Raw genomic sequence first — 26,760 nt, 5'->3', positions numbered from 1 at the left:
CACATTAGTTGAATCTAAAAGGCCTCAATTGTCCTCATCCACTTCCAAAACTATCAGAAAATGATATGATATAGGTCTAGGAAGCCTCTTCTTGTAACGAGAGAATGTTCAAAATATCGGTATTGCGTAATGTATTACACCCCTGGGATACAACTATATATCAATTATCGCACGGGATATATCATTTGTATTGCACAATTTATCACACTTTTTGGAAAACATGGGGAAACATTGGGAATATGGTTGAATTTTTCAATGAAACTTCAAGTATTGTTAAAAAAGGCCTCAATACACACTTTTAAATCATAACATCTAAAAAAAGTGCACATAATAAGTTTCCTTTGTACAGGGTGTTGAGCATGTGCTATCTGATTGAACTAAGGCAACTATATTCAAATATAATGCATAACATTTATAAATGTATTAAGATATGTATATCCACATCGTCCATCTGTTTTGCCACCTTAATTTATGGCACCATCTTAAAAATGAAGCAGATCCAATTAACAAGTGGACCATGCCATAGGAAACAATATTGATTGAAGGCCCTACCATTAAAACGTTCTTAGGGATCACCTTAATGTTTCATAGTGTTTATTTACTATGCAATCTGTTGATAAGTTCACATAAGCCTGAGTGAAAGGAAAAAAACAAACATTAGATTGATCCAGAACTTTTGTGGCCCATTAATAGTCAATCACCACCTTTTCCTTTTGTATGGTCCACCTGATAATTGGATGTGCTTCATTTTTGGAGAATACACAAATGATTTGTTAAAATGGATGGATGACATGGATACAAAATACATACATTAAGGTGGGCCCCACGTTAAGGGCCACACCAGTCTTGGGTGTCCGGGGTTACACCTAATCCAGTCTCCAATTCCTGGTGTTGACATCTTTACTTTTTGATAGGTCTTGGCTCAAAAGATGAGGTAGATTGTGTGGGCCCCATGCATTGTATCCATGCCGTCCATTCATTTTTTCGAATCATTTTAAAGCTCGAGCCAAAAAAATGGGGCAGATCCAAAGATCAAGTGGACCACATCATGGGAAACAATGGGAATAATGACGGCACCATTGAAACCACTGTTTTCTTTGGTGTGGTCCACTTGAGCTTTGGCTTTGCCCCATTTTTTAGCCCATTGGCTGGAATGATCTGAAGAAATGAATGGGCGGAGTAGATATAACACATACATCATTGTGGAGCCCATAGAGTTCCCGTAATAAAATAACGTCGAAATGTGCTGTTGTATTTCCATTGGTTTTAAATAGAGGACGTACGTAATATGGTGGGACCTTGACTGTGAAGCCACCTCGATGTAATATGGTTTATCTACCCTGTCAATTCATTTTCATAGATCATTTTAGGGTATGGGCCAAAAAATGAGGCAAATCCAATTATGAAGTGGACCACACCATATAAAAAAGTGGTCATTGAATGGCCACCATTAAAATTTTTTTGGGGTCTACAAAAGTTTTAGATCAAGCTAATATTTATGTTTTCCCTTCATCCATGTCTGTCAGACCTTATGAACAGATTGGATGGCAAATAAACATCACGGTGGGCCCTAGGAAAGCTTCAATGGTGGATATCATTGCCACCACGGCTTCATGTGGTGTGGTCGAGCCTTATATTTGCCAACTTTTTAGGCTCATGCCCTAAAATGACCTATCAAAATGGATGGAGAGTGGATCAAACACATATCATGGTGGGTTTTACAGAGCCCCTGACAGGACTGTCCATCTCCAGGGCTCCCAATCCGCGTCGGACGCGGATTTCCTGCGAAAGCCGCAGGAAGTTCCTACGCTGGGATACTAGGTGGGTCCCACTGTGAAGTTGTGAGAAATCCACCCCGTCCATCCATTTTGGGAACTCACTTTAGTACATGCGACCAAAAATGAGGTGGATTCAAAACTCAAGTGGGCCATATGAGAGGGAAAACTGGGGAAAAAGTTTCCTACTATTGAAACTTTCCTGGGCTTCACCTTGATGTTTATATGCCATCCAAACCGTTTATGAGGTCATTCCCACTAGGATGAAGTGAAAACATGAAAAACTTATCCTAATACGAAACTTCTGTGGCTATAAAAATGTTTCAACGGTGGTCACTGAATCCCTATTGTTTCCTCTCGTACGACCCACCTGAGTTTTGAATCCACCTCATTTTCGGTTGCATGTCCTAAAATGAGCTGGCAAAACAGATGGTCGTGGAAGATTTCTCACAAACATCATGGTGAGCCCCACCTAGCATTCCAGCATAGAAACTTCATGCGCAAAAGGCTTTCACACGAAATCCGCGTCCATCTGCGCCCGATCAAGAACGGCTCAGAAGCCATTTTTGGAAGCAGAGCAGGTTTCGGCCTTTCGGAACACTAAAACCCTAAATTCTCTCCCAAATCTCTGAAATTCTCCGGATTTTTTCACATTATCTTCCGAAATCACTTGCGTTTTGTGTTTTCAAGTAATGATCTATTTGGAGAAAGAAAAAAAGGGAATCAGATATTTTGTTTGCACCAACCTATGAACGACGCGCTTCGATTCGAATGACCCAACAAATGCAGCTTCGGATCAGGGCAATCTCTTCTATAGGTACGAAAATCCACCCTGTTGAAACTCTCTCCTTTTATTTTTATTTTTTTCCTTTTTTTTTCCAGATATTTACGCACAATAAAAAATTTCTTGGTCTCTTCCGACGTTCGTATCGCTGGATTGTGATACCGATAATATTGGTCGATAGTATCGATATTGCGAACACTGTCTATATCCACCCAATCCGTGGAAACCAAAAATCTATCGAGCTTTGACATTATGGGCCTATCCCGATTGTTGCTCCATGTGAACTTGACATCACCCATCAGAATGTACACCATCTTGAAAAATCTCTCGTGCTTCTCGTTATATGCCCTTCATTTGACCTCTCAAATTGGAATCTAACTACATTAAAGTCACCTCACACCACCCATGGCATCTGCCACATGTTCCAAGTTGAATCTAACTCTCCCAAAATGCTAACCTTGGAACTAGAAGTAAAAATACCCACCTTGCTCCTGATGTGACCCTTTTCAGCAACACTGACATTAAAATTTTCCCACATGTATCCTCCTTAACCTCACACCTTTGAATCCCACATAACTACCAAACACCCTGCTGCACTGTCTACATCCAACGACACTCATTCCTTTTCTTTTAACTCTCCAAACAGAATTTATAAACTTTCTATCCATTGTTTGCATTTTGTATCGTACAAGACTACCTCCATCCATGTCCCTTTGGGCCTTCGCCTTACCCATTTAGAGCCTCCGACTTATACCAACTCACACCTAACCGGCAGGGTTCTTGGTCTCTGTTGCACATGACCAAACTATCTATTTTACTTCCCCTCATCTTATTACTCGTTAGTGCTACTCCTAAGTTTCCTTGAATGCATTCATTTCTAATTCTATCCTTCCTCGTCTTGCTACCTATCCATCTCAACATCCTCATTCCAGCCAAGGTGTCCCATATCGGTTACGTATCGGTCGTAACGGCCGATACGTAACGGTAACGGTGGGGTCCGTTACGCGATACGGGGGCGTAACGGGCGATGCCTCGATTTTGCTACCGTAACGGCCGTTACTGACCCCTAGCGGCTGTTTCGGGCCTTAAAAAATAGGGAAAAAAAAAAACAAACAAATACTTACCTTTTTTTTTTTTTCTTTCTTTTCTTCTTCTTCTTCTCGGGAAGCTGTGGTTGCGGTCGCGGTGGCCTACTGCTGCTGCTGCTTCTTCTTCTTCTCTCTCTCTCTCTCTCTCTTCTTTCCCTCTTTTTTCTTTTTGGTTTCTCCCTTCTTTTTTTTTTTTTTTCGGAGGTGTACCGCGCACCAGCTGGAGGTACGTGTCATGCTAAGACGAGCGCTGACAGTCCTCGAGCTCCGAGTTGTACGAACGGTTCAAAGGAGATCAAAGTTACGTGGGCTCCACAGTGATGTATTTATTATATCTACACCGTTCATCTATTTTTAAATATCATTTTAGAGCATTAGCCAAAAAATAAATCGTATCCAAAGATCGTCTGGACCACACCAAAAATAGCAGCGAGATGATGATTTTCACCGTTAAAAAATTCGTAGGCTCACCATAACGTTTATTTTCCATCCAATCTATTCAAAAGGTCAAAATGACCTGAATGAAGAGGAAAAACAAATTTCATATTGATCCAAAAGTTCTGTGATCCCAAAAAGGGTTCAATGGTAGACGTTCAATCCCCCACTGCTTTTTGCAGTGTGGTCCACTTGATAATTAGATCTGTATTATTTTTCGTGTCAAGCCTTAAGACGAGCTCGTCAAATGAATGGACGGTTTAGATATAACACATACCTCATGATTAGACCCACAGGACTTGCTTGCGTCGAATGAATGGACTAGTACGCGTTACGCAGCACGTTGCACAATTTAATAAAATGTACACGTGCCGCATGGGCCCCACCATGCTATATGTATTTTATCCATGCCGTCCATCCATTTTGCCACATCATTTTAGGTTATGATTCAAAAAATTAGTAAGATCCAAATCTCAGGTGGACCACAACATAGGAAACAGTGGTTATAGAATGCTCACCATTAAAAATTTCTTAGGGTCCACTGTAATGTTAATTTTCCATCTAACCTGTTAATAGGGTCACACTAACGTGGATGAAGGGAAAACACACATGTCAGCTTGATCTAAAACTTTTGTAGCCCCGATAAATTTTTAATGATAGTCGTTTAATTATTATTGTTTCTTATGGTGCGGTCCACCTGAGCTTTGGATCTGCCTCATTTTTGGGCTCATGCCCTAAAATTATTTGGCAAAATGGATGGACAGTGTGGATATAACACATTCATCACGAGTGGGGTCCAAAAAACTTTGACACTCGTGTGCTACACTTCACAATCTGAGTCCTACCTAATTCGGGCCCTTAAAAAATTGTACACGAGACATGTATTAACTTAAAATTTACCAATTAAATTATGGACTGTAATTGCTAACTCAAAATGCCAAAATCAAATTGTTTGAATAGTTTTAATTGTTAATTTGTGGACGCTTATTTTTTAAAATAGGGCCTTTTGATTTTTTTCTTTCATGATTCATTATCCAATAAATGCTCACCAATTCACAAGTGGGATAATGCCAATAAATTGCATGAATTTGAGGCTGATTTGGGGCATGGATTGGTCCTCCAAGTCAGCCCCAAATTGGCAACGCGATCTACCTGAATTTAATTTCATTTTTTAAAAGAACTATTGGGAGAAATGATATCAAATTGTTAAGTATATAAATTAGATATTTAGAAAATTAAATATATGAATTTTGTAGTCAAATTCAAGTTATCTGGTTCATAAATTCATCAGACAGTCCGATACAACTTCTCACCAAAGAGTGGACCGTTACACCACCATAAGCATGTTCCAATTTATAAATGAATGTATATTTGGAATGCTTGGAATATTCCGGATTTAATCCATATTTTTTCATATTTTTTTGGCAAAAAAAAATAAAATTTGCACCGTTACGAGCCGTTACGCTCCCGTATCCGTATCGGTTTTGGAGGGCATCGTTACGCCAACCGATACCGATACGGAACACCTTGATTCCAGCTACACATCCTATGAACATGTTATACCTTAGCTGCCCAACATTCTGTCCATAAAGCATGACTGATCTTATAGCTATCCTATATGATTTCCTTTTAGTTTGAGTGGTACACGACGATCAAATAAAACTCTAGATCCATTTAAATTACCATTCATATCAATGTAACCATCCTAAATTACATGTTCATGGCAGTTATAAGCTTCCTTTACAATCGCACTTAAGTTTAAAGAAGCCACAACTAATAGCGTATTGGCTCTCACAATCGTTTAGAGGTTGTTTGGTTCATGGAAATCCAGCCCTTGGGAAAATGATCAAGGGGTTGAATGTGTGTCAAGGTCTTGGGAAAGGTGGCCTTTGGAATCCAATTCCCAAAGTTTGGCTACAATTATACTTTTGAAAACGATAGAAAGGCCTCTTCACTCCTAACAACTCTTTCCCATTATCCAAACACAAACTGGATTCCTGAGAATAGCTTTCCCCACCATAGGCAGAATCTCTTGCTCTTGGAATCTATTTCCGGAAACAGTTCACAACCCTTTTTATGATTCCTAGGAGCAAGGTATTCTGTAACAGTAATAGTGGCCATAACGGCCACCACCACTACCTTTACGATACGAGTTGTTATGGCTATTACAACCCCCGTAATGGCCGTTACAGTTTCTTTCTTCTTCTTCTTCTTCCTTTTCTCTCTCTCTCTCTCTCTCTCTCTCTCTCTCTCTCTCTCTCTCTTTATTTTATTTTATTTAATATTGAAAAATAATAATCCAAAAAACCTATATTGCCCCATAACAGACCATTATGAGGTTGTTATATCCTTTATAGGGGGCGTAATGGGCCCGTTAACAGCGGTTATAGGTCATTTTTTTTTTCCATAACAGTTGTTACAACCATTATGACCTTGTAATGTGTAATGGATGCCAACTTTACCTTTATGTAACGGCCTTTAAGGCACACCATGCCTAGGAGCCAAACAACCTAATTACAATCTTGCTTCAGTTTAAAGAATCCAAGGCTAAATGCATATTGGCTCTCATAATATCTCTTATAGTTTTGTTTGAGCAAGCTTTGAAATGGAAAAAGAAGAAAGCAAACCGAATAGGGAAACTAAACTAAAGAGGCTGAATGGACAAACCCTACTCAATAGGCCATCATATAGATAAGCTAATTAGGGGGATTAGGCTTGTACGATTTATACAAGGTCTGGCATCTCATATGCTGTTTGCATATACTTGTGACTTTGGTTTCAATTAGACATCATTAATCAAACTAGTTTGCTTAGAAAGTTGTTGATGTGATAATGACATGATTTGGTTTAAATACAAGTGGGTTGGCTTTCGATAAATGATAATTAATAACTTGTTCTAAACATGTTTTTACTTGAAAAAATGAAGCATGTTTTAGGCACTTTTTTTTTAATATTTTTTTTTGGATTTTTAAAATATATTTTAAAACTATTTATTATAATTTTCCTATTTTTTAATTAAAAAATAGAAGTATCTTGTAGCTTACGCTACATGCGTGTAGCTTACGCTACGTGCTATAGAGGGCTGAACACTACGCAATACACTATGCGATATTTAAAACATTGCCTAGACTAACCACCCCATGTTTTTATTTTTTCCGACCGAACCCATTGACGTCTCTGCATGATAGAAAACAACAAAAGGCCACTAGATTTTTATGACATTTCCAATTATTCCATGTTCTTTGGTTAGACATTTATGATAGTTCACCAATGCTAAATGGTGGTGATTCTGTAACCATGCACAAAAATGGTTCTATGACAATCCAGACTATTGATGGAGCATAAAACAAAATTTACAATAAGAATATGATCATAGTCATCTGATTTTACCCTTGGGATATGGACCAGTCACTACTTTAACCATCCATAAGTAGATGAATGGTTTAGATTGTTTGATCAGTGTTATTTTTGATATTTCTATTGACAATGTGCCCCACGGTTTGGATGGTTTGGATAGCCATACACGGCCGACACATGTAGGAGATTTAGTCACCATCATTTTCAAAATGGTGGTGAACTATTGTAGGAATTCCCTCTTATTCATTTGGTAACTGACTCCAGTGGACTGCTACATGGGTATGTTAGCCATAGGACCAGTCACATTTCAATGGTCCGAACCATCTATGTGATGGGACTCAGCGTGGATTGGGAGTATACCAACGATTATTTTCCGTGTTTCAGAATACGGTTAATCAACATGTCAACTAATCAATTACGATAAATTGGATTGGATTTTGCACCAAAAAAAGACTCATATTGGAATACTTAACCCTTCGATCAATTAACTCTTTTCCTTTGATTATTGACTGTCCCCTTTTAGACTTTGTTTTGTGAGCCATTGATCGGATCTTCTAATCTATCAGATCTTTTGCACCACTCATAGATGGTGGTTTCCATCTTATTAATGGTTTGGATCATTACAGCATGAGCCTAGATCCAATAGCTAGTTTTAACATAAAGAATAGCAATACTTTGGATGTATCGTAGAGAACCTCCCTACTCAAGATCCTCATTGTCTTTCCACTTCTGAGAGTTGATTGCTGTCTTACCTGCCAAATTGCGAACACGCTAGACTTGGGCGCATCAGTCTCCTTCAACTTCGTAACAGCCTCATTCTCACCTGAATGCCGCAAATGCATTGTTAGCGTTGGATCTTTTTATAAGAATGATGCTCAATTATCATTATTATTTGTTGTCATACAACATAATACTGATCGGGTGACTTAATGATAGAAAATTGACTTTGGTGATTTGGGTGTTCTTGGGAAATAAGGTGATATCATGGTTCAATGAGAAGTAAGAAGAATAATGTTTCAAGGTTAAATATCATGGTTCAATAAGAAGTAAGAAGAATAATGTTTCAAGGTTAAGTGCAAAAACAGAATGTTGGAAAATGGAGAATTCAGGAGCTGAGCTAATTATGACATAGTGTAATGTTTATCTTTTAATTTAGATTGCTGTTTTGAACTGTGACATCAGTGTGCTACAGATTACAGAATTCAGAAATCAAGGTTGCCTGTCACTTTGTTTAGGAAACAAGTGCTACACAGAAGCCGAAGCGAAATGTTGGAAATTGAGGATTAATTGTTGGACATACCTTTAGCTCTTATACACCTTTTTGTTTTGTTTTGTTTTTTTGTTTTGTTTTGTTTTTTTTTTTTTTTTTTTCATAAAAGGTTTTAGCTCTTCCACACTTCATGAAATGATTTGCTAGCCATAGGTATGATGTTTAGCCTTTTCTAATACGGAATAATGGTTCCATCAAACATAAGAAACACATCGTGTAATTGCTCAGAATTTCCTTTGTATTGCTGGGAGGACGATTACCATCGTTGACCCCTTGTCTTTGTGTCAAAGCTGCAAAGCTCCGATCATCAAGACAGAAAGGTTGGTATAGTTTCCTTTGCGTTGAAATTGCTCAATACTTAAGACATGGATTTTGGAAAATTCTTTACGGTAAATGTTGTTTGCTTCTAACCTACCAAATCAGTGCAACTTATATTCCATGTAATTTACACTATCAGATGAAAATTAATGAATTCCTTGCTATGAGATATGACTTGGTTATGGCTATTTCTTTCCTTTTGAGTGGACAATTTCTAGTTCAGAACAAGGGGAGGATTCCGTGGCCTGCATAGTCATTTCTATTTGCTATTCTATTGGACTCATGTGTCGATTCTGAAGGCATCTTTTTTTTTTCTCTCCTAATTTCTTGCTTTCTTTATCAGGAAATTATGAAAGATACGATGGAAAAGGTACCATATTTGAAACAGATTATTGATATGTATGCCGGGCCTGATAGAGTAACTGCAAAGGAACAACAAGAGGAGTTAGAAAGAATAGCAAAAACTCTACCTGATAACATACCTTCCTCTGTGAAGAGATTCACTGATCGTGCTCTTCTTTCTCTACAGGTTTGTTCTCTTCCGCATGTAATTTCAGATTTTGTATTAATTGACATCATGCGTTTTTTTTTTTTTTTTTTGGTTTAAATCTTTCAATTAGGGTATTTTACTAGTGCCATGGACTGGTTAATTATGGTTACAGATCTCCCAAGTAGATCTGTATATCGCTAAAACACCACCTGTGTATGATCCTCTATGTTCTTTGTGATTAATTATTCTAGTTACAACATTATCATGCCATTGTTTAGATTGGGAAGATGAAGATAGTTTATCATATATTAACTACTTAATAGTTTTGTTTTGAACGTTTTAGGAACATCACAAAGTTATAGTAATGGGTGGGAGGTGGTGTTCACTGTTCAGACATGCTATCTTAGGGGCCAAAAAAAAAAAAAAGAAAGAAAAAAGATAGAAGAAAAAAAAAAAAACAAAGAAAAAAAAGAAACAATTCTGGGAACAAAATGGAGTTGATTTCTAGGCAGGTAATCTAAAGGCAGGAATTCTGTCATTTTCTTTTGCGAGGAAATGTGCAATGGTCGCGTAGGTCTGCTTAATCCTAGATGAGTGGCTATATGGGAGATGATTGCCTATGAAGTGATGTGGGAATTACGGAAAGAGGAATTGCAGAATTTTTTTAATGACAAATGTGCTTCAGTGGATTCTCTTAAGGTGAGGATCTATTTCATGAGTTTGGAGTGGGCCATGTCTAGTTCATCATTTAAATGGGTCCCTCCCCTCAAGATCCTTTTCTCTCGCAGGATGACTTTTAATTTGTTTTTAGTATGTTTTGATTGCAGGGGTAATTTTTCTTTTGGAGATGATTGCTCATCATCTCTTATTTTTCCTTTTTTTTTTTTTTTTTCCAACAAGATTTTAGTTGCCATTAAAAATAAAAATCTTGGCCTAACAACTGTACATGTGGGGCCCTCTTGGTATCCAAATTATTCATATGGTGGGACCCATGTTGTACGAGTGATACCCTTATCCTAACTGTTCAATTTGGCCTCCATTAAAAGTGGACCACAGGCGGTAATTCTCCAACTTTCTGGATGAGTTGGAATTTTGTGGCAAGTGCCCCCTTTGCTATTATCTGGGGATTATGGCTGGAAAGAAATGGAAGAATCTATGACAATGTAGTGGGTCAATGCAAAAAGATTAGAGTGGTTGTGAACTATGTTTTTAATCGAGCTCTTGTTAAGGAAGAACCTTAGTCTTTGTTATGGATTGGAAAGCAATTGTTGCAAGTGATTTTAAAAAGCCAAAATTCTTAGTGTGGTCCTCCTATTTGATCTTGTCCTGGTCTGAGAATTCTGGTACAATCGCACTGGCCATGTGTGGTCCTACAGAGCTCCTCCCAAAATCACGGCTTTCACGTGGCATGCTGGTGGGAAGAGGATTCTTATAGTTGACAACCTGTGCAAAAGAGTTATGGTGCGGCTGAATGTCTCCCCTTTGCCTTAATGACGCGGAGTGAGTGGATCACTTATTCATTGCCCCTTTTCCAGGGTTGTTTGGTCCGACACTCTTCTCTCTTCGAATGTTTCCTGGGGAATATCGAGCTTGATTGAGAGCCTTTTTTGTTCTTGGCATGTCGGTGGAGGTCGGTGTATGGGTAGATCCAGATGGAGGGTCGCCTTGCTAGTTGTTCTTTAGTCCATCTGGGGTGGGGGAGTATTGATCCAATTAAGCGAGAAAGGGAGGAATGCCATTTCTCCATTCGTGGTAACGAATAATTGCAGATTTGGCCTAACATCTGCAGCTGCATTTGTGATGTAGGGACATGTGATAACCTAATCCTAGATGCATGTATAATCAAGTTAAAGAATGTTCAAATAAATACACCAATTAACTAATTGTTTCCAGTTAAAGGAATTAGGTAAATTTCAAAACAAAGATGAGGTCATTCCGTCAGGATCATGCCACTTAGTATAAAATCGCATAAACAGTAAAAAGGGAGGACCTAGGGATATGGGGATATCCTAGATCTAGCATAAGTCAGTCCACAGTCAAGTTTGGATCTGATTTTACTGACTAACCATTCCCCTTTTCCGTTTAAACTAGAAAGGGGATATCCAGAGAGGAACAAAATGGGTGAAGAATGAAGGGTTTAAAATGACAAGTCCTTTTATTGTCAAAAGAAAAGAAAGAGGATGATTCTTACCTTTTTCTGCACCTCGAAGATTTAGAAAGAAGGAAACCTGAAATCGGGGTGGAATCCTCAACACCCAAGGGCCAATCCTGAAACCCTAATCTCTTGAATAAAGAGGAAGAAAAGAGACGAATTTCTATTCATTCAATTATAATGAAAATAGGGTTTCTCACAACGTATATATAAGCTATGGAAAAAGTAAAAGTGCACTAAAGCCCCTGAAAACAAGAAAAATAACAAAAAAAGATGAAAAGTAAAGAAAGTGCAATAAAGTCCTTGAAATAAGGAAATATAACAAAAATGCCTAAAACTAAAACACTTGTGTGGTAAGGTGTGAAATCCGACCCATGGATTTATGGTCAAGGTACGGTCATGCCGCTCCTGCACTCATAGTGCGTTAGAAATTGGGTCCATCAACGTCCATTCACATCAACTCCTCCGCTCTGATACTCTGTCGGCGACGCCTCCTCCTCTGGTACACTCTAAAGGGTGCATCACTGCTGTCTGCATCAATTTGCTTCCTTGAACCTATGCTTGGCTCTCCATGTGTTGAATCCGTAGTTGCATGAACCTTCTAACTAGGTGTTGCTCTTGCTTCGAATCGTGTCACTCAAGCTCCCTCTCTCACTGCCCACGTATCTATACTTGAAAACATTTTCATACAAATGCTTCCCTTCTCCTCCACCCGGATCTGTTGCTGCTAATCTCCTAATCAGTCCAATCTGCCAAGAGAAGTGTTGCTTGACAATAGTATATTGGAAATATCTTGATACTGGAAGGGGAATATCCACAATATGATATGTGAAAAATTCATTGAAGAAATTGGCCGCAGCAAGTTATTGCTAATTATTATCCAATCTGAGTTCTTTCCAAGTTGAGTACATTAACTATGTCCAAGCCTACTCGAATTGAATAGAAAAGTAGTCCAGTCCTGCTTTTCTTTTGTTAGTCTTGCATGCTATGGAACTTCTCTTTCTGCATGCGCTCTATACATTTGTGGAACTTCTCTTTGCAAACGTGCCCTGAAGTTAACACACAAGTCATTTCCTGCATCCTCTTATTCGACGTTGATTTATAGACGAATACTTTGCTTGATATTACTTTTTATTATTTTGAGTAACACACAATAGATCGGCTGAAGTACATTGTCCTGTGAGTGGCTTTCGGTAATAATGTTTCAGTGGGTTATCGACATTCTTTGCAGTCAACTACTTGAGCACGTCCTCTCCACTTTCAGTATAAAGGCAGTAATGTGTGTGCACTGGTGCTAACTTGGGTTCCTGCGTTTATCAATATTCTGAACGTCGTTACCATTACATGTGTTGATGACTTGGGAATTTGGAAGCATGTGTTGATACGTCCATATAACCACAGATACAACGGAAAAAATTATCGATTTTTGAGGGAAACATTGGGGAAAAGGAAAATGGTGGAATTTTGCAATGAAACTCTAGGAGATGTTAAAAGACACATGATTACTCAAAATATTACGAAACAACTATACATAACAGGTTTCCATTGTATAAGGGCCAAATTATGTGCTGCTGGATAAAAATATTTAATTAATCACTATGATGCTAAATAATTCAACACATAATGCACTAATTTAAAACCCCCCTAGGAAAGATCCCCTCAAAATATTCAAAAAATTGGATTGGTTTTGGTTTTTTTGACTTTTATTTTTATTTTTATTTCTGGAATTTTGCAGGTATTAATGCTCGTATTGTTGTTAATATAATAGTATCGACTATACAATGTATATATTTTTTCTTGTTCAAAGGGATGTTGCTTATATGTCGTGATATCATTGATACGTGTAGTAGCGATGATATCAATGATATTTTGCAAATTCTATTTTACCCCCAATATCTGTATCATTAACTTGGGGTACAGGTAATGTTGGCCAATATTATCAAGGTATGTAAAAATGATTATGTAACAGCTGTTACGTAATGGTAACAGTGGGACTGCTACACGTTATGGGAAAACGGTCCGTAGTGGGCTGGTATTGTTTGTTTTTTTTCGAAAAAGAAAAAAAGAAAAAAAAGGGAGCTGTAACAGCCATTATGGCCCATATTGTAATGCCATGATCACCATTAATGTTATTGAATATCTTCGATATGGATGTTATCAATAATGTTGATGACACCAGGAACATTGGTGTTTATTATCTAATGTGAGGGAACTCCATGGTTGTGTCCAGTGTGCTTGACATGGTTTATCTGCAACTGCCCCTTAATCTTTTTTGCAAGCTTGACAGCTCGGGGTTACTATTGGGTAGACATACGGGTTGTGTCAATGTGAGCCTTTACCATGGTTGGTTCTAGGACCTGGGTAAAAGAGGAAGTTTGATATCTCTAGCGTGCAGCTGATCATAACAACGATAATCTTACCATTTGAAAGCCAACCCTAAGTTATTGGGAGAAAGGGTTAGATGATGATGATGTTTCGGCAGGAATATGCATGATGGACTAAACTCGTAGTTGGCTCATGCTAGTGATCTAATAGCTTTCTAATACAGCGTTTCTTAGATTTAACTTTAGTAGTTAGTATGTTTCTGCTTTCGAAAACTTTATTTTTCAGTTCTTGGAATTATGTTCATAAAAAATGTGTCTCAATATTTTGTATCATGCGATATACAAGCATGCTTCCATGCTATGTAAGACATGAACGCTCATGCATGTTTGCATATTATCATTATAGAACTCTGCTTGGGTGCAACACAGCGGCTAGTCCTGAGCCTGGGTAAATGGGAGTTGATCTCATCAGGCAGCTGGTTTTAAAGCTTTTGCCAAGCACTTGTGAGAAAATCTGACCCCAAATAGCAGGACAAGGCTATGATGATGGCGATGATTCTGTACTTGTAAAATGAGGACGCAACTCGCAAGCATCTATGAATAAGTTAACAAATCCTTGGTTACAAATCTTGTCCTGTACAAACTGGGTATCCATTAGTACTTCTATTTCAATTATACTATTTTTACCAATGGAAAATAATGATATAATCTTATGTGTCTGAAATGGGCTTTAATACTTTAGTACGTGGAATAACCATGAAGTTCTTGAAAAAAAAAAATCATCTTTGAGAACTTAATGGGAGCCTTACAAAATCGTGACTTCTATTTGCTAACAAACTTACTGTTTGGTTGTTGGGGAATTCATTCCCGGGTTTTTATGTTAGTGGGGGATGTTAGAGTTGGCGTAGTATTTCTTGGGATAATGATTAAATTCTGTTTCCAGCCTTGATAAAGGGTGCAATCAGCAATGGTGGAAAAAGATTCATGCAGCTGACCTCAATTAGTTGGGATGAGGCTTAGATGATGATGATTAATACGCTTGAGTTTTTTAGGAACTCTGGGATAAAGCCCTGTTTGGTAGATGCCCAAAAATGAGTTCATCTCATTTTAGTTAGCAGTAATGATCTATTAGAGATCTTGGTCTCTAATACATAATTTCCATTAACATGAATTCATCATGTGTTAGAGATAAAGATCTCTAATTCATAATTACCATTAAGTAAAACGAGATGAATTCATTTTTAGGTATGTACCAAACAGCTTTTCCTCCACCATATGCAGGCCATCACCCAAAAGATGAGGCCAGTCAGATGATGTTAACTGCTAGACCAGAAAGAGGCCTTAAAGTGGGTGGTGGTCATTTATTCCTTGCAAGAGTTTAGTAGTTGTTAGTGGCCTGACATTTTCCATGTGCCTCATCAATCACATGGATTGCAGGTGAGCAGTCCAGATCTTATTAGGGTAGGTTTTGAAAAAAAAAAAAAAGAAGTACATCAGATTAACCTAATGCCTGATTTCTTCCCCACAATTATCATGCAGAGCAATCCAGGGTGGGGTTTCGACAAGAAATATCAGTTCATGGATAAGCTGGTGCGGGATGTTTCTCAGCAATACAAATAGCACACAAGGTCTTCGTCGGTGTAATATTCAGAGAAAATCTTCACCGTCCTCACGACATGCAGGGCAGTATGGAGGGCTCTGAAGAAGCTGACATCGAGAATAAGGGCCAAACATAATAATCTCATCTGTAGTATTTTCTTTAATTTTTTAATTTGAATATGCTTTTTATATCATTTTGCGAGGAAATCAGCATTTTCTTTCACCATGGTAATTTCTAGAGGTGCAGTGGTTTTCACTGGAGCTGTGGGGAGATTTTTTGTTGGGTTTCTGTTGATGAAAATGCTTGGGGAGAATCAGTTTTTGTGTCTGGCTTGTATTAGGGGTTGTTTGAATTGGAATCCATCTCTCTCTCTCTCTCTCTCTCTCACACACACACACACACACACACACAACCACCCACACATTATCCAAACACAACAGACAATTTCGTTTTCAAATAAATCTGTTTTAGGAAAATTCTTTCTTATAAAATCTGATCCAATCCGATAAGATTGGATATGCCAAACAATACTTTCTCTAATAAAATCTCATCCAATCTGATGAGATTGGACGTGCCAAACGGTATGATAATGTTTGATTTTGGGACTATTTGGGGTTTCTTTTTAAACTTGCCTGTTTGCATTGCCATACAAAAATCATTGCATCTCCTTTTATATTTCCCAGCATTCACCCAGAAGATCCATCCTTGGATTGGAACACATGGAAAAACTCACCCTAATCAGAGATCTGCACCATTCATGCTTCTGATAATGAGAAATATTGATGAATATTTCAACTTCTGGAGGAAAATGAGGATCTGATGGATGGGATAATTCATCCATGTTGGGCCGTACGTGCTACGGCAACGGTCTGGATCACCATGGTGAAACATGGAGACTGGGAGGAAATGAAATGCAAGCAAAACATCCAGAATAATTCGGAAAAAAAGTAGCCTCTATGGAATTGGAATCCATCTCTTCGATGATTATGATGTTTTCCATCATTTATGGATCTAGGATTTACAATGTTGTTTTCTACCGAGACTAGTTTTACAATGATTCAGCTCAGAATAGTTTGGGAAGAGCAGGAATGCTATTGCTAGGGGTGAAAATCTGTTCTGCATATGAAATCGAATTCACTGGGTTGGGTCCGAGTCAAAAACATGGACTGATTAACTACTGATGGGTCACTTTTGGAACTTCAAAGATCACCTGACCTGGCCCACATAAGACCTGACTATTTAATGGGTTGGGTTTGGGCCACACAAAATGGGCCAACCCGGGCCCACCATCAACTCTCTCTTGATCTCAGACCTACCTTTAAAATTCCTTTAGTTAAAATAATCAAGGCAATTAACTAAAACTAGGGAAATTGGCACTTGAGAACAAGAGGGGCAGAGGTGCATTCAAATGAAATGAGATTGCGTACTGAGTAAATTCTGAAAGCCCCACCGTGAATTATGTGGTTTATCCACGCCGTCCATTTGTTTTTCCAGCTAATTTTAGTGGCTGAGCGCAAAATTGAAGCATATTCAAAGCTCAAGTGGACCATACCACAGGAAACAGTGGAATAATGATTTCCACCGTTGAAATCTTCCTAGGGCCCACAGTAGTGTTTATTTCTCATCCAACCTGTTCATAAGATCACACCGACGTGGATGAAGGGAAAGCACAAATATCAGCTAGATCCAAAAACTGTGACCCCCATGAACTTTTCAATGGTAGACGTTCAATTCACACTGTTTCTTCCTGTGGTGTGGTCCACTTGAGCTTTGGATGTGGTGTGGTCCACTTGAGCTTTGGATATGCTTCATTTTTGGGCCAAGCCCTAAAATTATCTTGTAAAATGGATGAACGGAATGGATAAAATACATAAATTACGATGGGCCTCACAGTTTACTCAATACGCAATTTGCTTCCCATTTAAATTAGGGCCATAGACGGGTAAGATATTGGAAGATACGATTAGGGTTGTACATCGAGTCAAGGTGGGTTAAGGTTGGATTGGCTCGTCCATGCTCTCCTTGAGTTTGAGCTCGAGCTTGGTGTAACGTCCTGTCCAACTAGAATAGTATCCTGAGGCGTTCACGTAGGATTTGCCGCAGGACCGTTCGTTTAACTACTCGTGGTGGGATATCATAAGTAAATTAATTTAAGATTAGCTCATTAGAGTAGACCAGCCTGGTTATGATTGGACCAAGTGCAGGCCGTCAAGCCAGATGACCCGTTTACACTTAACATCAGCCCGTGCGGGCTATACAGTGACTAAGGAGGGTTAGAAAAATCTAAAAATTTAGGGAACCGTAGATCTGACTGGGCTTGTGGTCCATCGCGAACCATGAACTCAGTGGACACCAAGAAATTAATTATCCGCTCCGTTCCAGCGGCACTTGCCAAACGCAACTCATCCCAGACCGGAATTGAATTTGACACTTGTAAATAAAACTGAGATTTTAGGCTTTCCAGCCATCGGATCTCTTCTATATTTACGGTAAAGGTCTATCGTATTTTTCTACGCCTGCCTACAAAATCTTGGACCCGATCATGGAACGGTGACCGTTGATCGCAAATCAGACCCGTACGATTAAACCCGACATCCGATCATTCCCAAATTTGGCATGACCCTTCATCGGGCCATGGAGCACCTACCCTATAAGTTTTAGGGCCAGAGGGCCACCAGAACCACCCCAATAACCAGAATGGACATCGTAGGGCCATTTAAAGATCAGAATCGTGCGATAGAACCCCACATCCGTTTGTCCCCAAATTTTGCATGGCCCTTCATCAGGGCTATGAGACATTTACACACCAAGTTTAGTGGCCAAGGGGGTGATAGGGCCGCCCCTAAACTAATAGGGAGTCCTGGAGGGCCATTGTGGGCATTTGAGGAAACTTAAGGCCAAGGGGCCCAAGTTTAGGAAATAAAGCCCTAGCTCTCTTATAACTCCCTCCTTTACTACAACCACCGAAGAGAGTAAAGGGAGAGAAAGAGAGTAAGGAGAGAAGAAAGAGAAATTGAAGGAGAGCAAGGGTGGACCATAGATCGAGGTGGGGCCCAAGGGAGTCCGGTTCTCGCAACTCCTCACCTCTTCCTCAACAAATCCTTCACTCACAACTGGGAGAACCCCTCTCCACCGATTGAGTAGGTAAATCTCTCATCCCTTTCTTGAAACCCTTGTGTTGAGAAGGGATTAGCATGAAGTTCTAACATGCAAGTACATTGTCTTACGATTTCGGGCTATCGACTCTAAGTTCGGCGCTCCTAGGTCAATTTCCAAGCGTTCAACGATCCATAGGTGCGGACTATTATCCTTAGGTGACCTAACACCAATTTTAGTATGAGTTTAATGATTTCGATTACTTGGATGATGTATTTGAAGGATCTAGAGAGAACCTATGAAAGACCTTACAGTGATTCTTTCAATCGACATGGAATAGTTATGGAATGTCGTTCTCTCCCATGAATGGTATAAATTTGATGTTGCATGTACATATCTTATTGATTTGGGTATGATGTTACCTTGTAGCATGTATGATTTATTAACCCATGTGCGTTCATTCCTATGATGTGTGTGTGTGTGTGTGAAATGCTTAGCTTCCTCACTAATCCACACAACACACACACACACACTTGATGTCACAACAATGTTAGCTTTGCTTGGTAGTAAAATTGAGTTATATGTTGAGAAATATGAATGCGTGATATTGCATATGCTAGATGATAACCCTGAATGTTGGCATGTTACGGTTCACCATCAGGACCCTTGGGTTGGTTAGGAATATGAGGCAAGTGAAGGTGGTCCCATTGGTAGGACTATCCTGAGACTAAACCCATGGATTTAGGCGGGTGCGTGTGGGCGACAGTAGTTAGACTACATGGGACGCTCGTACCCCATGTCGTCTGCCACGTGCTTACCTGAACTCGTGCGGTTTAGTCTACTTACTGACCAACTTTGTTTATTAACCCTGTCTGCTCATATATGTATAGAACCTGGAATACCCTTCAACCATTGTATCCCATTGCTAACTATTTGAAGCTGATCCACGGACTCGTGAGCCGGACATGGTGGAATGGGACACTGTGTTCGAGCTGTCGGCCTACGCTAGGGTGACTAACCTCCCTGTAGTGACCTCGAGAGATTCCTTTTCTTAGCACTCCCCATATGCTTGAAGTCGGGGATGGAGAACCCGACGGAATCAAGGATCACGGTGCCCTGACCTCGCACGTTGAGGGGCTTTGGCATCGCAACTAGTTGAGGGCATTGATACGTGGGTTGTATCAGTTTCCCCAACCTGCTTAATGAATGTGATTAACTAAGAACCTGGTTAACACTATCATAACACATCACACTAGTTAGGTTGGTGACTTGGCAGTCGAGGTCGCATTGAGGGCGTGTTGGTCATGTGCGATCGTTAGACGGAGTTGCTTGAGGGAGTGTTGTGGCGAGGGCATGCATCATATCATTTTCATGCATCTGTATTAACAAGATTAGTTAGGCATTTATGAATGCTCTTCTTTCATTAAATTCATAATATAATTGATGCCTGTTACAACTTAAGATTAATAGCACCCACTGAGTTGATCACTCACTCCCACTCTAGGACGGTGTTTTAAAACATCAACCAGACTCTCTCGTAGACGCAGGTGATGTAGAGTATGAGGAGCATAGCAGTGCGAGCCTTGAGGAGGAGAACGAGCTGTCCTACTTTTATCCGATGGACGGTTCCTCGTCGGCCCAGTAGATGGGATTTGGATTGTTAAGTAGTGGACTCAGCCCTATTCTTTTGGACATGATATTCTTTTTGTGATTTTGTTAGGCGACGCTTGGTGTGACCCATTTACATTCTTTTGGACTTGTATATATATATATATATATATATATATATATATATATATATATATATATATATATATATATATATATTTGACCTCTTTCATGTCAACAGATCAGTTGTGATTATGTTTCATGTTCCAAGGAATTTCATGCTACGCATTTAAACTTAATTAAATGCCAATTAGTAAAAATTAGCATAAGTGATACCCGGGAACTTGGGAGTCGAGTGTATGCACGACCCCCAATTTCCAGGGCGTTACAAGTTGGTATCAAAGCAATGGTTTAGAATTAATTGGGCCATGGGTCATGAACTCACTAACGCATCCGCTGACTCGAGAGTAAACGCAACAGAGACTTAGAATGATAGGAACCATCCTAGACCCTGAACTGGTAATCATAGACAGAGCGTAGTGCTTCCAAGGAATTAGGAATGGGTAGCAAGGGAAGGTAGCGACGTTAGAGAATGGGTCCGAAAGTCTTAGGGACCTCAACCCATTGAGAGAAACGAGTCGGAAACTGAATGATTGGACGGTCAAAACCATCGTCCTAGGTCGAACGAGTTAATATTGGGCCGAAATTGATAATTCCGACTCATTCTGGGATAAAGACTTAAGGGTGAATAAAAATTTACCAAAAATAGTAGAAATGGGAATAAATAGGATTTCGATTGTTAACCAGGAGGAATCTCGTGAAACAACTAGGTCCATTGCGTAGATCAGCTTCTCCTACCCCAAAATCATATATGACACTTCCCGGGGAGCTTTTCCCACGCCCAGGAATGCCGAAAGGTATCCAGACCCCTGATCGGCGTGGCCCCCTCCAAAACTGTGTTGCCCACGCCCTTTGGTCCAGGGGACCACGTGGCCCCCGCCGATCGGTGTTGCCCCCACCGCCTGGGTTTGTTGTCCCCCCGCCACTTGACCGCGTGGCCCCTGCCGATGTCACGTGGCCCTCGCCCTTTTGTCCAGCGAATCGGTGTGGCCCCCGCCGGACCGCCGATTGCCACTCCTTTTTGCACCCAAAATCTGGTGTGGGGCCCACTTGTATTAGACATTAAAGACCTCCACCCCTCTTCTCTCTCTCATTACACTCTTCTACTAGCCATCCAAGAGAGAAAAATCTCAAACCTACATCTCCAAACCTCAAAAACCCACCTCCTCCATCTCTTAAATCCCTCCACAACCATCCTATTTCCCTTCCCTCCAACAAATCGCATTCCCTTAAAACCCATCCTCAAAACCTTTTCCATAAAATCAGCCTCCCAACCATTGTCAACACCTCATTCCTCCAATAATCTCTCATCTTCCTTTACTCCCCACAAACCTTCTTCTATTCTTCTCACTCCCCTCCCAAGACCCATTCTCCAAACTTTCTAAAGAAAACCCTCTCCCTCTCAAACTCCTGAAAACCCATCTTCCAAATCCTCACGTTTCACACCCCATTTTCAACTTTCTTTTCTAAATCCCTTCCAAAACCCAACATCAAACCCATCTTCAAGAAATACATCTAAGAGCATCCAACTTCCACCCATTTCCCTTCACCTTCTCCAAACCCATTGTCAAACCCATTTCAAATACATTCCTAACACCCATCCTAAAACCCACCATTTCCAAGATCCATCCCCAACTCCATTTCCTCAACTCAATCCCAATTCCATCTCACCCAACATCTCCTCAAACCCCATTTCTCTAAAACCCATCCTCAACAACCTCACCTTCAACACTTCTCTCCCAACCAGTTTCAAGGCCTCAAACCTTCAACAAGGAAACCCCTTACCCCTTCCAAGGAAAACCCACCTTTCCAAATCCTCACATTCCACATCCCATTTTCAACTCCTTCCTAAATCCATATTCCAACCCTTCCAAACTCCATTCACAAAATCCATTCTTAAAACCCAACACCAAACCCCATACCAAGGACCCATTTCCCAAGTTCGTTCTCAAAACCTTCTCAACCTTGTCTCCCCCTTCACCAACTGGTGGTTCTTTCCCTCATGAGGAAGAAGAGACCAACTCCCGCCGAGCCGGGACCGAGCTGAGAAAGACGTAGTAAGCAGAAGGCTGATCCAAAGGGGAAAACAAGCTCGGAAACTCGATCTAAGAGGCGAAACGATCCCTAAATAGATGAACACTCGTTGAAGATTTGAAAAACTTCCGCATGCGCCAAGTCGCTGTTGAGGCTTCTATGGAGGAACATTTGTTAGGTAATTACTCTTTACTCAACCGGCTTATGGAGAAGGATTGGGGCCCTATGTTATATGGAAGCCAGCAGGCCGATGTAGGGCAGGCTAGGGCGTCTACACTCGAATTAGAGACCCTCAACTCAAGCCCTTGGGATTCGATATTATAGTACGTAGCAAGAACATCCACTTGGGGGTTGAGGAATTATCTGAATTAATAGGAGTGCCATTGGGGGAGGTGCAAATCGATGAAAAGAATTTGGAATCAGGTCAAGCCTGCGATGAGCGGACTCGCTTCTTGTGTGGCCGAGCTACCCCATGGACGCGGGATGTCGGCCTGTACGTGACAGCACTGGCACCGAATATTGGGTACTTCACCGCATTGCTACCTACAATATATACCCAAGATTGAAGAACCGCACCGAGTGCACCCGCTACATGGTGGAGTTCTTGTATCAAGTGGGTCATGGAACGGATGTGTGCACCCCTAGCATAGTGCTCCATCAAATCGTGAAGGCCGCCAAGGCGATACAGAAGGACGTAGCCCTTCCCTATGGTCGCTTAGTCTCCCATCTGGCCTGACACTATGGGATAGGTGGATTGGATGGAGATTTTATACCGATGCCACTATCGGGGGATGAGATGTTGAATAATATGAGGATAGGCCCCAAACAAAAACAGGCTCACATTGAGGAGTTTGGGGATGCCGATGAGGAAGAAGAGGAAGGCGACGAAGACGACGAAGACGTGGAGAGCAATGAGGAAGAAGAAGGAACTGAAAATGCTGAAAGGGCTGAACAAACTGAGGAAATCGAAGAAGTTGGTAGGGAGCCCCTTACCATCCCAGATATATGCGAGCGGTTGGATGCGCTCAAGTTTGAGGTAGCAGAGATCAAGAAGAACCAAGCCAGGCACCATGCGAAGCAGGAAAAATGGAATAAGAAAATGTATTGGGCCATAAAGACCCTGATCTGCTGCAGCAAGGGGGAGGAAGCACCCCCATTCTTGTCTGACTCAGAAGAATAATAGATTAACTCTACGAACAGCTAGTAGTTTGCTTTAAGTTGGTTAGGTCTAATTGCATGTACTGAAGGATAGTAAGGGCTTTTGCTTAACTAGATTGTATCTCTTTTACGTCTAGCATGTTTAGTAATGTTTGTAATCTATGCTGTAACATGTAACTGGCCATACTAATAGCATTTTGAAATCAATGTGAATGTATGGATTGACTTGAAGTTGCCTTCTTGCTTGCGAGTGCCTTGCATGTGTGGTTGTTATAATCATAAATTAAATCTATAGGTCTTGTATGCCTGGTGTACGCTATGCTCTAGCGATTAACACTCTAAGAAAATTTTTCTAGGAAGATGCCCCCTAGGAGTGAAGCTCGTTTGTCCGCTTATCTCATGACGGCCTAATCAAGAGGGACCAAATTTCTGATGACCAACAAGGCCCCCAAGGGGCGACCGGTTCCCAAAATATGGGTAGTACTACCCAGGAAGCGGCCCCGAATGTGCCGCCAATGCCAGCCACGGCACCCGCACCTCCCTCGATGCCAGCTATGGACCAAATAGGCCAGATGTTACTTCTCATGCAACAACAACAGTAAACGATGGCCACCATGATGAGAGCCATGGCCCATAACATGGGTATGCAACAACCGGAACAACCCGGCTTGGCCGCACCCGTAACTCACACAAGCAATCTATTTGACCGGTTTCAAAGGTTCAGGCTGCCTACTTTTGCTGGTACCCACCGCCCAGAGGAGGTGGAATATTGGCTCAACTGAGTCACCAAGCTACTTCGACCTCTCCACTGTTCTGAATCTAAGAGTGTCGAGCTCCTCTCGAATCTCTTTAAGAAAGAGGCGGACCTATGGTGGGAGAGTGTTCTCCGAGCCATTCCCAAGAACCACGTATGGACGTGGGAGGTGTTTGAGAGCCGCTTCAATCAAAAGTACCTCCCACAGACATACCGGCATGAAAGGGAGAATGAATTCTTATGCCTCCAATAAGGAGGGATGTTTGTAGCGCAATATGAGAACTGTTTCACTGAATTGTCGCGCTATGCTTCCCAAATGATTACAGAAGAGGCGACCAAGATGCGACGATTCACTGAGGGCATGAGGAGCAGCATTCGCTCAAAGATGTGTTGTGCGAACATCAGGATCTATGTGAAAAGGCCAAGCTATATGTCCTAGAGGGGGGGTGAATAGGACAATGCCAAATAAAAACTTATAACAGCGGAATAATAAAGAAAATGATAGCCAAATTAAATAAAAATGCAGGAAAGTAAAACAACCTCAAAATTCAGATCTTGAGAGGTTGATACAAACGTTATTCTAAGGACAACTTTACACCAAAAACAGAGTTTATAGTAGGACAACCTTATTTCTAAAAAGGTCTTTGTATCAAGTCTCAAATCGAAGAGGAATACAGAATTAAATATAAACTGAAATGAAATAACTTGTAATTAAAGATGTATTGTTCTAGGGACAGTCATACACCATAAAAATGGCAGGGCAACCTTGCTGGAACAACTTTCAAATGAAATTGAAAATCAAGCTTATAAAGGAATAGCAGAAAGTAAATTCTAAGCTATTACAACATTCTCACAAAGCTTGAAATAATTACAACATTCACCACCATACATACATCCCACAAAAAAAATAAAAATTAGAAGAGTAAAACAATCAACCACAACACAAGGGTTTATAGTGGTTCGCCTGTGTGTTCACCAACTGTTATCCAACAGCCACACAAAAAGCTACTCCACTCCAATATCCTCACACAGGGGATATTAGCGTTCACTAAAGATAGGTTTTCCTAGGTTCACCCAAAACCCTTACAATTGCGTCTTTGTATGTGGGCTTACACAATTAAAAAAACCCCCACTTCTGAGTTTTCCTGGCTCTCATCAGATAACCAAAATAACAAGATTTTTCTGGCAAATCTTGAAAGAAACCAAAATAATAGAAAGGAATTTACAATATGTAAAAATACCTGAAAATCTCCTTCGTTGTAGCAGCCCGGTAGAACCAAATCAAAGTAGATGATTGAATGTCCAAGTTCAATGTCCAGTACTCGATTACAATGGTTCTAGTTCTAATTGATTTTAAATTAAACCAAACAGGGCTTGCCTTAATTGATTTTGATTCCAAAGAAAGGGAATAACAATTCCTCTTTTCAAATCAGATTGGAATAACAGAAACAAAATCAATTAAAATAAAGCTAAGGAAAGAAGATATTAAATAAGCACACTTAGCTTAGATGGAGCACAGAATTATCTCTCAGAAGTTCGACGAAGATTGGCTTGAATACTATAATTAAATCGATGATTTCTTCTGAGATTCGTGCTCTATTTATAGGTGAGAAGATCAGGTCTTCGACTGGTCTAGAGTGCTCTTCGACTAGTCGAAGCTTTAACAAATATTTGAAAAATTCAGCGGGATATGCTCAGACCGTTCTACGACTAGTCGTAGCTCTCCTACGACTGGTTGTAGGTCACCTACGACTGGTCGTAGGTTTCCTTCGACTGGTCGTAGGTCCTGCAAAGGTTCGCTGGACTTCGAGTCGTAGATTCTATGACTGGTCGAAGATGCAGAAACACTGTTCCTACGACTGGTCGAATGCAGTTCGAGGACTAGTCAAGGCTATGATTTTATCCGAATTTGTAACAAACTTACGATCGATCCAGGAATTCTTAGACTGGTCGAAGTAAGTCTAGGACTAGTCGAAGCAGACCTAAGACTGGTCGAAGAACAGACCAATCACATGTAAAATAACATTCGACTTATGTATCCGAAATGACCTACTTCTAAGGTCATCCTATGGTCAAACAAACCTCAATCATGAAGTATGAACATTGAAACAAGAGACCATAAAGAATGAGCCTTGAAGTCTTGATGTAGACTAAACCTTGAAGTAGCTCAATCATGAAAGTGGCTTGAGTTTCAGCTTGAGTCTTGAGTTCAGCTTGACTTTCAACTTGAGTCTTGAGTTCAGCTTGAGTCTTGCCTTGTACTTTCTTTTTCTTTTTAGCTTGAGTCTTGTGAGCAGTTCTTGCATTCAAGAGTCTTGTCTTGTGATCAGTTCTTTCATTCAAGATCCTGAGTCTTGTACTTGAGAGCTTTGCTTGATGTGAGCTTTAGTTTGTTCA

At 40.3% G+C, this 26,760-nt stretch overlaps 1 protein-coding gene across 1 annotated transcript in view; it reads left to right on the top strand.

Moving 5' to 3' along the window:
- The window catches only part of LOC131221140 (uncharacterized), a 35,966-nt gene extending 20,046 nt beyond the window's left edge, over positions 1 to 15,920 (top strand). The window contains exons 3-4 of the mRNA XM_058216289.1: positions 9,371 to 9,556; positions 15,533 to 15,920. Of these exons, the coding sequence (XP_058072272.1) occupies positions 9,371 to 9,556; positions 15,533 to 15,613 (267 nt within the window). The 3' untranslated portion in view covers positions 15,614 to 15,920. The remainder of the gene's footprint in view (positions 1 to 9,370; positions 9,557 to 15,532) is intronic.
- Positions 15,921 to 26,760: the final 10,840 nt, after the last annotated feature.

This window comes from Magnolia sinica, chromosome 12 (assembly GCF_029962835.1).
Source record: "Magnolia sinica isolate HGM2019 chromosome 12, MsV1, whole genome shotgun sequence".
Taxonomy (NCBI): Eukaryota; Viridiplantae; Streptophyta; class Magnoliopsida; order Magnoliales; family Magnoliaceae; genus Magnolia; species Magnolia sinica.
Note: the sequence above shows the minus strand (reverse complement) of the source record. Positions and strands in the feature narration are given on the sequence as shown.